This window comes from Fopius arisanus, unplaced genomic scaffold (assembly GCF_000806365.1).
Source record: "Fopius arisanus strain USDA-PBARC FA_bdor unplaced genomic scaffold, ASM80636v1 scaffold00010, whole genome shotgun sequence".
NCBI lineage: Eukaryota > Metazoa > Arthropoda > Insecta > Hymenoptera > Braconidae > Fopius > Fopius arisanus.
The window spans coordinates 1,248,447-1,259,868 of NW_011887749.1; the positions used below are offsets into that span (position 1 = coordinate 1,248,447).

At 35.3% G+C, this 11,422-nt stretch overlaps 2 protein-coding genes and 1 long non-coding RNA gene across 4 annotated transcripts; 1 reads left to right on the forward strand and 2 right to left on the reverse strand.

Moving 5' to 3' along the window:
- Positions 1–1,125: 1,125 nt before the first annotated feature.
- Positions 1,126–7,389, reverse strand: LOC105262672 (putative glycerol kinase 5). Its single transcript, XM_011298372.1, has 12 exons — positions 7,180–7,389; positions 6,061–6,154; positions 5,573–5,672; positions 5,322–5,481; positions 4,476–4,590; positions 3,676–3,869; positions 3,135–3,261; positions 2,767–2,871; positions 2,548–2,642; positions 2,043–2,206; positions 1,634–1,767; positions 1,126–1,298 (listed from the first exon to the last, which is right to left on the reverse strand). Exons 1-12 carry the CDS (start codon positions 7,273–7,275, stop codon positions 1,156–1,158), a joined length of 1,527 nt encoding a protein of 508 aa, XP_011296674.1. The 5' UTR covers positions 7,276–7,389; the 3' UTR covers positions 1,126–1,155.
- Positions 1,678–10,403, forward strand: LOC105262671 (uncharacterized). Of its 2 annotated transcripts, none has more exons than XR_891838.1 (6): positions 1,678–1,769; positions 2,079–2,216; positions 4,554–4,732; positions 7,382–7,585; positions 10,007–10,108; positions 10,314–10,403. It is a non-coding gene; the product is annotated as an uncharacterized lncRNA (long non-coding RNA). The 2 variants fall into 2 exon arrangements; XR_891839.1 differs by having other exon boundaries at positions 1,730–1,817.
- spag (spaghetti) lies at positions 7,943–11,326 on the reverse strand. The gene is made up of 8 exons (XM_011298371.1): positions 10,740–11,326; positions 10,331–10,453; positions 9,993–10,237; positions 9,677–9,887; positions 9,338–9,604; positions 8,724–8,978; positions 8,311–8,503; positions 7,943–8,236 (listed from the first exon to the last, which is right to left on the reverse strand). Exons 1-8 carry the CDS (start codon positions 10,920–10,922, stop codon positions 8,148–8,150), a joined length of 1,566 nt encoding a protein of 521 aa, XP_011296673.1. The 5' UTR covers positions 10,923–11,326; the 3' UTR covers positions 7,943–8,147.
- Between the last annotated feature and the right edge of the window lie 96 nt (positions 11,327–11,422).

Genomic DNA, 11,422 nt, shown 5'->3' on the forward strand with positions numbered 1-11,422 from the left:
TGTAATAAGACACTCATGTCCCATGTTTCATTTTCGACAAACTAAAACGATTAGGTGGCGGATCTCCCGATAATTTATATTTCTCACATTCGTTTTAACCAACTGATTTTGTAGAGACGAAATACAGGAAAAATGTCGATCTTTTTACTATATGAATTTTTATTATCTCAGATGAATATCTCTAAATTTGCAAATTAAATATTTATAACATATCGGAATCTAGTGGAACTGGCATAATTTTTCTTAGAGCCACATTTATAGAATGGAATGGAAGCTGCAAAAAAGCCCTGCCGAAAAAATCCCTTTTTATTTTTGATTCAGAGATATTTCTCAGGAACTTATTGACTGATTAAATCGCATGATTACATTAGGAAAAGTGGCATTAAAAAATTGAATGAAGTGTCGTATTTTTTTTATTTCCTTTTTTTCTATTAAATTATCTCTTCTAATGTCTGGAGAGAATAACAACAATTCTTCGATTTTTCACCATTCTTGTGAAAAACGATCAGCGCACCTCGGTGATAATATTTTCATCATAAAATGACTCTAAAATGACTCTCTTAACATTTTGCAATATTGTAAATGGCTTCAAAAATTTCCTCTAGGATTATTACTATTATCTTTTAGGCACATATTGGTTCAACAACGCAGACTCAATTAAATTTACACTAATTTTGAGAAATTTTTTGGATAATCAGCTATTATACCTTCTCAAAGTTTTTCCTCAAGACTAAGGCAATTGTGATTTTCCTTTAGGCTCAACTTATAGAAAATAACTCCTATTATAGAACTTAGTTGCATTAAACGAATTAATTTTCGAGGCATAAAATTACTATTTTTTTATGCTTGGATAGATGTACGGAACTTTCTCCTTCCCTTCCCTTCTGAAGGTGTATGATTTGTATAATTCATATGAATTCATATGTTATAATATTATCTGGTCATCCCCTTCAAGTTATTCTCTATCTAATTGAGTCTGACTTAATTTTATTCTTGATTCTCTTATTTTTTTATTAGCTCAGTTTCGTTGAAAAATTCTTTGGAGGACTTCTATATATCCATTTCCCTTTTCTTATCTCTCAGTGTAGATTAGAGACGAACATTTCATAGAAAAATATATTGTTAGGATTAAACTGTACTCGATGGGCGTTTCTATCAATACCAATTGCGGAATCTGTCGATCGCCCTTTTCCACTGGTTTATTGTCGACTGATACAAGATTCCCCTCGATTTGTTTGGTTCAAAGACTGTCTGGACTTTTCGAAGTTCTCTGATCTCCTCTTTACTCTTCCAAATACCTAAAGAGAAGAACTCAGGCAAGTTAATTAAAAATGCAAGACATGAATATGAAAAGAAAATTAATAGAAATCGAAAAAAATATAGCAGAATTACGGATTAATTATCCAACGGATATTTTCACTAAATTTCTCGGCAGGAATGTAATAATTCAAAATGTATTTACGAAATATATATATTAATTTCGGTTTGAATTTGTCGAGTTTCACAACTTCAGTCAATTGTTTGTGGTATGAAAAGCATGTAGTCATGAGAAATTCATGCAACATTGTAACGAGAGAATTAAAAGTTAGAGTCGTAATTAGTTATTGAGATGGAGTTGAAGAAGTACAATTACCACATTGAAGTCCAGCAAGAAACGTGACTCCTAGAATTGATATTTCTGTGGTGGACGGTCTTTCGACTCGCAATCCAGTCAAATCAGCGAGTAACTGCAGTACAAAGTCATTCTGGGAAACACCTCCATCTACACTGTAATAAATTTCACAATTTATCGATGTTCCTATATACAGCAACATAAAGTTAGTATTTTCATAGATCTCTCAAATGAAAAATGTCTGTAGATAAGCAAAAAGTTGTTTACTTATTTCAGCCAAAACTCTCGCAATTAATTATTTTTAGCATCACAGAAATTAATTCTGTTCTGCTATCAACTGAAAACCATAAGAGATTTTCTTTAGAAAATAAAAAAGTTATATGAAAATTACTAAATATCCATAGGATTGTATTTATAATATTTTGTTTACCTAATGCAACTATAACTTCGGCGTGTTTCCGTACAGAGTGACTCGTACAACAACAAAATTCGAAATACAATGCTTTCCAGAACGGCTCGAGCCATATGTGCTTTTCCAGACGTTGGTTTGACGCCTAAAAATCCTGTTGCTGCTGACTGATCATTAATTGGTGCCTGAGACAAAGTAATTAAACCAATCATTCACTCATTTTATTGAAACAAAAGCAACAAAACGCAATGGATTTTGTTTTCGACCAAATCATTAGCGATAAAATTACATATGTCGAATAAAATCGTTCCCCAAATCACCGATTTATCTCGCAAACTCTGAATTTCATAGAAAATCTTGTAAACACTTTCCTTCAGCTGATTAAATCTCCGACAAACAAGTTCTTTTGATGTTTTCCTCTAAAATCAATGGTTTCAAAGGGGGAACTCATATGCTTATAGATTCTATTCTTAGTGGAACACGTCAACACAATCCTTGGTATTAATCCTTTCAAATTATCACTCACTTGTAAGCCACTGAAGGCTGGAATGAAATAAACGCCATCAGAATTTTCTACGGAATGCACCAGATCCGATAATTCTTCTGGCTGTTTTATAATACCTGCAACAGTGTCATAAATTATCTAAATCATTCGTGATTCTGTCCCGGAATATTGCCCTATGCGGTCGGATTTTCAGAGATTCAGAGATTTCATTTGGATTTCGTTGAGATTTCGTTTTTTTACCTATTGTTTTGAGCCACTCAATGAGAGTTCCTGTGTCATTTGACGCACCCTCAGCTGCGTAAACCAATTCCTGGTCTATTTTCCAGGCAACCAAGGGATATAATCCTGCAATTGATGTAGAGCAAAAGCTAAAACACATCCCAGCGATTTAATCGATGAATCGTCATGAAATTGTCTGGATACATTTTTTCAGAATCATTGTTTCATTGTGAAAAAATTGTTAAGAATTTTATGTAATTTTCTCATCTATTCCTTTATCATTTTCATTGATTTTCCAATTGTGGCGAAATGGTTCAACGATTTCTGAGAGGATTAGCCCCTCGAATTTGGGATTATATTATTAATGAATATCGAAATTTTCTGATCACCTGCGACCGATGCATGCGTTTGACATCCCGTATTCACGTCTAGAAAAGTTCCTGTACCCATGGTGACCTTCAGGTCCCCTGGGTGAAAGCAGCCAGAGCCAAATAGAGATGCTGCCTGATCAGCCATCTATAAAATTCAATGAATTCGAATCTTGTTCTTGCAATCGACGGCGACGGGAAGAGGAATATTCCTCCGGAGGTGAAATTTTTTCAACTGCTAAATTTCATTCGGCTTCGGAATAAATTTGCATTTGGATCTGCAGCCATCAGACAAATATGAAGAATAATCGTCGAGAGATCATTTCAGCATGGAATATTTTCCTTAAAAAATATAATTTCGTACTGAAATTTGTTCTTCTCTCAAACAAATTATTCGCACAATTAATCGCCTGATGGAATTAAATTTGGATTATTCCGATCTGATTTCGGACTTCCGTCTAATATTTATTGGCAAACTGACGCGAAGATTGTGAAAGCCATGGAGAAATCAATAAAAGATCAATGCAATCAATTGACCTCGTATGTAAGTCGTAATACTTACGCAACAGATGATGGGAACTGGTACACCAAAAATTTCGCTGGGAGTTTCGCCAAAATCCCCCGCATTATCAACGATTCGGGGGAACATCGACGCTGGAATTTCGAAGAGACTCTGGGCCCAACCTGACCAACACATCGTGAAAGGATCAAAAAGTCCTGATGCGGATGCACTCGAGACATCAGTGATGTGCTTTCCTGGATTAGGAGGAAAAATACACTGTTAGAAATTTATTTAATTTTGGGTAACGGTTGGAACGCGTAATCGAAATTTTGATCCACAGAAATAATTCTTCAGAAAAATATCATATAGGCAGAAGACATAGACCAAGAAAAAATAGTCCACACATCCAAACCGAGTTAAACCCATCCAACTTCATAAACCATAGGGAAATCCACACGGATCTATTTTTTCAGTTTTCTATTTCTTCAGGAATTTATTTTATGCATTGTTAATAAAATTTTTTTCGAATTATTCTATTTCAATTGCCAAATTAGTCTTTCAGAGTTTTCTGTTCTTCTGCATAATTGTATAAATGCATCCAAATGCCATTCCCTGCATTCTGTTTGGCCAAACTCTGGTTGGAAAGATATCTCTCGTATCTCGTATTTTCCTGAAGCCTATAGGAACAAGATTGTTAAATCCCCCCCCCCACAAACAAAATCCCTCAACCGGGCTTTCCATTTGAGATTTTTAACCCGCCAAATTTAACGCAATCGTCATTAGGTGACGGAGCTACCGAAAAAAATTCAATAATTTTGGGGCACTAGTGGTATTACTACTGAAATTTTTCATCAAATTACCAGTGAGTTTGTACAAAAGCCAGCAATCCACACCCCCAAACACTGCCTTTCCATTCATAGCCGCTTTTTTCAATCCAGGAATGTGATTGAGTGCCCAAGCTAAGCGCAAAGTCATCTGAAACAAGTCAGAGGTCATGAATAAATAACGCAGGGCATTATTCATAGATGTGTGTGGATAGTAAACGTCAAGTGATAACCCTGCATATTCATCAAAGAAAGTCATCAGCGTATACCAAGACTCCAGTGTCGAAAACACGGTATGTAAACAACAAGTTGATGATTTTTTTAACAGTGTAAATGGTTGATGGCTCCCTATTCAAATTCTTTAGTCGTCGATTTCTTTCATCAATCACCTGTTAGTTTTCGACGTGCTCACCTCGTATTTAATAATAAAACACCTTGAAACGGAATAATAAAAATACGCACAATAAAAATTCTCACCGTAATGAGGAAAGTCCCGTTATCAAATATTTTTGTTTTATCCATTTCTGATGGCTTTGGTATCATCTAAGGGGTAAATATCTGTGTAATCAATCGATAGTTCGATATTGAAACGTGAATTTTCTTAACCACTCGTGAAACCGGTAAGAAACTGAATTTCCGTAATATTGATTGAATGCTTCTCTCCGTGTTGATGGAAAATTTCCATTTTGATGCAAAAACGCTTTTCTCTCTTAAAATTCTAGATGAGGCCCAGAGAGTCCAGGTGATTTAAATTCTCATTGAAAAGGCCATCGGATATCTATTTTCAATCTCAATTGAACGGAATTGTCTCCATAAAGAAGAATTAACTCCCTTTTTTTAGTGAATGATTAAAAGAAAACAGATTAACGACAATAATCAAACCTGCGTGTTCATAAGCTTCAGTACACTTCCAGCAAGAAACCGTTTCTTGCGGGTCAGTGTGTAAAGTATATGTGATCCCATTCGGAGAGATTTCATCGTCAATGATGAATTCCACTCCCGTACCATCGAGTCTGCTCGCAAGTCCTTCCACGTTATGAATCTGTAATGAGCCAATGAATAAATCAATCAATCAATTTCTCACTTGATCGATCCAATCGAATTATGTTCGTGGCAATCATGCTTTCCCTCACCTGTGGTAATGCCTTCCAGTTTCTAAATTCCATGATATCAAACTGCCGCGTTGTGTAGAAATTCCGAGGCAAGCGATACATTTTGCGCTGATTCCACTTGCTGCAGATGACATCACATTTATCACCGGAATAAACCGTTCATTAAAGCTATTAATTAACAGGTTTGATTGACAAAAATTCTCGACCTTTCACATTTTACGGTCAAAATCAGTGAGAGAATCATTTAGTGAATATCTGCAGTTTTTATGAGCTCATGATTTTTTTTAATAGCTATTAAGTAACTAGCGAAGAAGTAAAGGGTAATGAGTGGATTTTCGTAATATGTGGGTTTCCAAGAAATATCTTGGAACCTAAGAGATAGTGACATTTTTGTAAAGCCTTTTTTTCTGCCTCTAGTTATACTCTAGGTATAGTTATACTCTAGGTAGTTATACTCTACTCTAGAAAAAAATTACAATGCGGCTCTCTCGAAAAAATTCAAATTTTACCATCAACAGCCCCTTTTAACACCCGAAGAATTGCACTCCAAAGTTGATCAGGATCGATCTCCACGAAAGCAGGTTTCGGATAAATCAACTCGACCTTTCCATAGAAAAAACATCAATCCCATCGTTAGATCATTCAGCTACTCCAAAGATATCATAGCGAAAAAAAAATCAGCAACAAAGGAATTACGCTGAAGAAAACAATAATTACAGTAATTAAGTGGAAATGAGAGAGAACTTCACGAGTTTTATAAAGGAATACAATTCACAATTTTTCTCGAGGCTTCTCAGTATACGTTTACCTTGAAGTTTACCGGTTTTATATCTCAACAACGTTTAGACAATCAAGCGGGCTGATAGGACCTGCTATACACAAAAATTCGCAGTAAATTCCTCATTCCTCATGAATGACACTCAACTGTACATGATAAGGAGATAACGTGGCAGATAGTACAATCAATAATTAATTATGGTTATATGGCAGTGATTTACTATTAAATTGTTTAATTTCATCAGTAATTTGAAGCTATTGAAAAAAATAGATCGAGTAGAGAACGGTAAGGGAAATTAAATTTACAATTGAAATGTTATGAACATCTTAGATACAAGGAATAAATAATAAAATATTTTTGTAGCGTTTTAAGAATCAACGCGAAAATTACAGACAAGGTATTTATAAATATTTCGCTATCTTCCTTCGATTTTTAGGTTGTAGGAAAAATATACTGTTCACTCAGGGAACGTGAAAAAAGCATAAAAAGATTCTCCCTTTATTGAAAAAAAATTAACTAAAGGCAATTCCAGGATTAAATAATAACAGAGAAGACAGTATCCTTCTAAATGAATTGAAAAATAATAATGAAGGATAATAATTCCGCTAGTGAAGTTTTCGACGAATATCTTGGAATCCATAAAAGATAGCGCAATTTTTCACAACACTTCTTTTACAATGTGAACTGAGGTCTTTAAATAAAGTTCTGACAAAAATTTCACTATCTCTCTTAGCTTCAATGATATTCGTCGGAAACGTGAAAATTGGCTAAATGAACTCGTCACCCTCTTCAAAATGAATTTTATTTCTTCTTTATCACAATAAAAATGCACTAATAAATATTTCAATACCTTCTGTACAAAAGTTCCAACAGTGACAGCATTCTCATCGAAAACATGAGCTCGAAGGGTTGTGGTTCCCACGTCAAGTGCCACAATGTATCTCATTTCACCGATAAACGAATGATAAATATAATAATCACCGAGTCGATGTAACGAGGCATTCGAAGTTGTTGGAGTGAAGGCGCGCAATAAATTGGTCTTTATTTTTTAGTGTCTGCCATCGCCACCAGAAGAGAGTTCCCCACTGCTTTGGAGTTTATTTTCGAAATGATATTGGTAATACGATCAGATATGAATAATAATCGATCATTCTCATGAACGATGGACATTGGAGTTTATCGATCAGAGGAGACTTTGCAAAATTGTAAATCCAGAGAGATGAAATTGTTGATTGGCGGCACGCAGTGGCAATGTGGTAACTTGCAGAATTCTGTTGTTTAGTGAATGTTACACTGCACATGCGCCTGTGAATGCTCACACTCCCCCACAATCAGTTGGAATTAATTTAATTCAGTAGTTGAGGCTAGTAGGACGTACCTAGCACAAGGGAAAATTATCTCTTCATAGTCTTAATCCACGGAGAAAAGTTCTCAAACAAGTCTTGCTTGGACTAAAAAAATCGTTAGTCGAAAATTATTACAAAAAAAATAATATTTTGCAATAATTTTAGATTATTTTGAAACGATTTATTTAGTAGAAGTTGGCATTATCACTTGGAACTTCTATCTCTAAATAAACAATTTTTCAATGGATAATTACAGATAATGTAATAATTTATTTAATATTTAATGCATAGATGGATGGAGAGTTGTTTCATGACTTAATAGTATTGAGTCGTAGAATTGTTATTAACGTTTCAGAATACTTTTTATTAGTCCTTAAAGTTATTAAAAAATAATCTGCATAAAGCTTTGAGTTTTTACTTGCTTTTAACGATAGTATCACGGTTTTTTAGACTTGTTGAATCAATACGGGGTTCATAGTTCGTACTTGGAACGCAGTGTGTCCATCTCGTCCTCTTGGCGTGATTCCGTTGCTCTGCAATAGGTGAACAATCCTTCCAAATCTGAGGAAGTTTGAAAGTTAATTGATTGATTTAAGAATTGAATTTTCACTCGGAATTGTTTTCTGAATGTTTACCTTCCTTCTCCGTTTTTGACATGAACATCGTTAACATCCTGAACCTCTTGATTTCAGTCAAGTGACTGAGATACTGGAACACTGAGTCTTTGTGAGGAACGAATTGCGTTGAAAGGATCTTCAGAATTTCACTAAATGTACTCGATTCCATTGAATCTTGAAAAACTTTTGGAATTGATTCTGCTGGAATTTGCTGCAAGGAATAAATCACCAATAATTAATAATCAATCCAATTGGAAACTTGTAGATAGACTATTTATTTTAACTGTGAATTTTTACTGTTCCTATAACATTTTCATTTGAATTAGCACTGAAATAATTGTGAAACCACAGAAGATTGATTGTGTCATTGGCTTCCCAAAATATGTTTTAATGTAAAAAACCATTTTAATGAGTGAATACGCTATAGATACCTTCAAGTATTTGTAGCGAAATTCAGGTGATTTATTTTTACTCCAATTCATTGCGAACTGCACTGCTGTTCTTGGAACTGGGGGTAAGACTAATTTTTCAACTGAAAATACTTCCGATGCTTTGCCATGGCTGTCCCCCGATGAATTCATTTCCAAATGATTTTCGGCCTGAGGTTTCACCGGTGACGGATCAGTAGAGTTCATGGAAAGTTGCGACAGATTCGAAGTTACTATAGGCACTGATCTTAGAGGTTTCTGAAAGAAAAAATTTTGCATCGTTTAGTAAAAAAAATACTGGCGAAATAATATTCTAAAATTAAACGGTATAAATGACGAACCTGCACGTTAAAGAAATTTTAATAATTACTTAATTGATAAAAATTTTCTGTATCACTTTAATAATAAGTAATTACTTTTCTTTCACTAAACGGATTGGAGAGGGGTAAAATATAAAAACCCAAAATCATATGGATATGAATCAATCGCATTAATTATTTAATTTCCAAATAATAGAATATTTTGAAGGTTGAAACAGCACCGATTTCAGAATCTAAGTAATGAGAAACGATAATATTGTGAATAGTTTTTAAACAATGGAATAAATTAAGGTTTACCTTTGATCTTTGATGCGGCAGTTTATTAATCACCTCAATCTCCTGAACATCGTCCCCAACGTCAGGCAACCATGGGTAATTTTTAGTTCTCCCATCTCCACCTTTCGAAGTCCCTTGGTCAGTTATCAAATATTTTTTGTCTAAAAATTTCTCATCACTAACTTCTGTCTTATGTACATCAACGATCTTGAGGGTAATCGTTGGCTTCTCGTCTTTCTCTGATTTCGATACTGTTTCCTGAGTTTTTGTGGTATTTAAAATTACTGGCTGCAATAAAACATAATTGAATGGAAACTATGACAAAAATTTGGACAGAGTAACGGATGCATTTTCTAATACCTTGGAAGTTTGCAGTGCCTTCTGGGCGGCTGCGAGCATCTTTTTGGCTTCTTTATTGTGGCCCTCGAGGGATAATAATTTCTCCAGGTCCTCGACAGCTTCAACGTACTGTTTCAATGCCATTCTGGCAGTGGCTCGTCGATGATAAGCTTTTACGTAATGCTCATCTCTTTGGATGGCTGACGTGCAGTCTGATTCTGCTGAATACAAACTAAAACATATTGAAGCATTAACAGAAGAAGATAAAACCCATTATCTTTCTACTTACAATATCTGTGAGTTACAGCACATGTTATTATTGAATTCAGATACGTACTTATCCATTTTCAGATGACACAGAGCTCGATTCGCCCAAAAAACTGCGTCATATGGGAAGACTTTGATGGCCTCACTGTAGCATGCCATAGCTTTGTCCCATTTTTGCTGTTTAACGTAAGTATTCCCCATGACTTTGTGCTTAGTTGCCTCCTCATGATTTTTTTCTAGCTCCTCCTTACTCAGTAATTCCTCTCCTGAGTCCTCCGACTCGTTCTCTTTATCAATTTCCTCGCATGCCTTATCCTGTTTAAGAAAAGAATAATAAATATAGCGAAATCACCAACGAATTCAGAGTATTTTATATAAATTAATTTCTTAGGAAAAAAATCAACTTACGGCATCGAAGTTATCCCACGCAGAGTAATCGTACGACTTGATACGCTTGCATTTGCTGCCGTTGTCTTTACTTTTGGATTTTGATCTCGAAGAAGTCTTTTTCCTTCGTATGGGCGGCAATGACTGAAAAGAATCATTAATTATGAATAATGCAGATCAATATAGCAAGAGAAGATAATTCCTCAGAAATAATGCATGAATCAGAATGAGTTAATCTCTCACCTTTTTTCTGTATGAATATATTTTAAAAATTTTGCGGTATATTCAAATTCTATTGAAATTCCAAGGATATCAGTTCATTATATTGGGATCTGATCTAAAATCCTTCCAGATAAAATCAAAGCAGTAGATTTGATTGAATTAAACAATTTCCTTGAGGGTTAGAATCTTCGAGAAATTTATTGTTTACCTGAGTGTGGTCCACAACAGATCCTCTCAGTTCCATGTCAGCTTTTTTCATCTGCTGCTCCCAATTCTTCATATCCACGAACTCATTGCGCAGGGTATCAGCATTATCACGTACTTGTTTTTGAAGAGCAATGGACTTGTCGATCTCCATTTTCATAACTTTTCTGGCAATACAGGAACTCATGACTGGTTGCTAAGCACGAATCAACAGATTTTCGGACAATAACTAGAGATTATAGGGGAGATCAGTAGCGCTTATGGAACAGATTCAACAACGGAAATGCCTAGCGGCGGTTATGGAACTAAATTAGCGGCCGTACCTGTGAATAAGGCAGGGCACGAGGCCGAGCGTGTCGATAACGGTGTAGGAGAGGTCGAGATAGAGTGGGGAGAGTCGAGGAGATTGGGGAGCAAAAGTGGGAAGTTTTCATCGGCGGAAAGGAAGTGAGGAACATTGAAGCGCCCAGTGATCTGCAAGTAATTCACTCGGCTTTAAAAATTCAACTTTTTTCTCCTAATCAATATTAAGGGGTGAAATGAGCTGTATTGAGCTACTTGGAACTCGCAAAGTGGTTGGTTATTCTAGTGGGTTGGTTGGTTGATCTGGTTGATTGGTTGGCTGATTGGTTGATTGGTTGATCTGGTTGGTTGATTGGTTGATCTGGTTGGTTGATTGGTTGATCT

What these genes read in the sequence shown, in the direction of transcription:
- LOC105262672 (XM_011298372.1), bottom strand. Translation starts at nt 7,275, where the DNA reads ATGAGATACATTGTGGCACTTGACGTGGGAACCACAACCCTTCGAGCT. An exon ending in TGAAGCTTATGAACACGCAG is followed by an intron (nt 4,591 to 5,321) that starts GTTTGATTATTG and finishes GACTTGTTTCAG; the next exon opens with ATGACTTTGCGCTTAGCTTG. An exon ending in TGAGTGGCTCAAAACAATAG is followed by an intron (nt 2,643 to 2,766) that starts GTAAAAAAACGA and finishes ACACTGTTGCAG; the next exon opens with GTATTATAAAACAGCCAGAA.
- spag (XM_011298371.1), bottom strand. Translation starts at nt 10,922, where the DNA reads ATGAGTTCCTGTATTGCCAGAAAAGTTATGAAAATGGAGATCGACAAG. An exon ending in TGTCATCTGAAAATGGATAA is followed by an intron (nt 9,888 to 9,992) that starts GTACGTATCTGA and finishes AATATGTTTTAG; the next exon opens with TTTGTATTCAGCAGAATCAG. An exon ending in GTCAAAAACGGAGAAGGAAG is followed by an intron (nt 8,237 to 8,310) that starts GTAAACATTCAG and finishes AAACTTCCTCAG; the next exon opens with ATTTGGAAGGATTGTTCACC.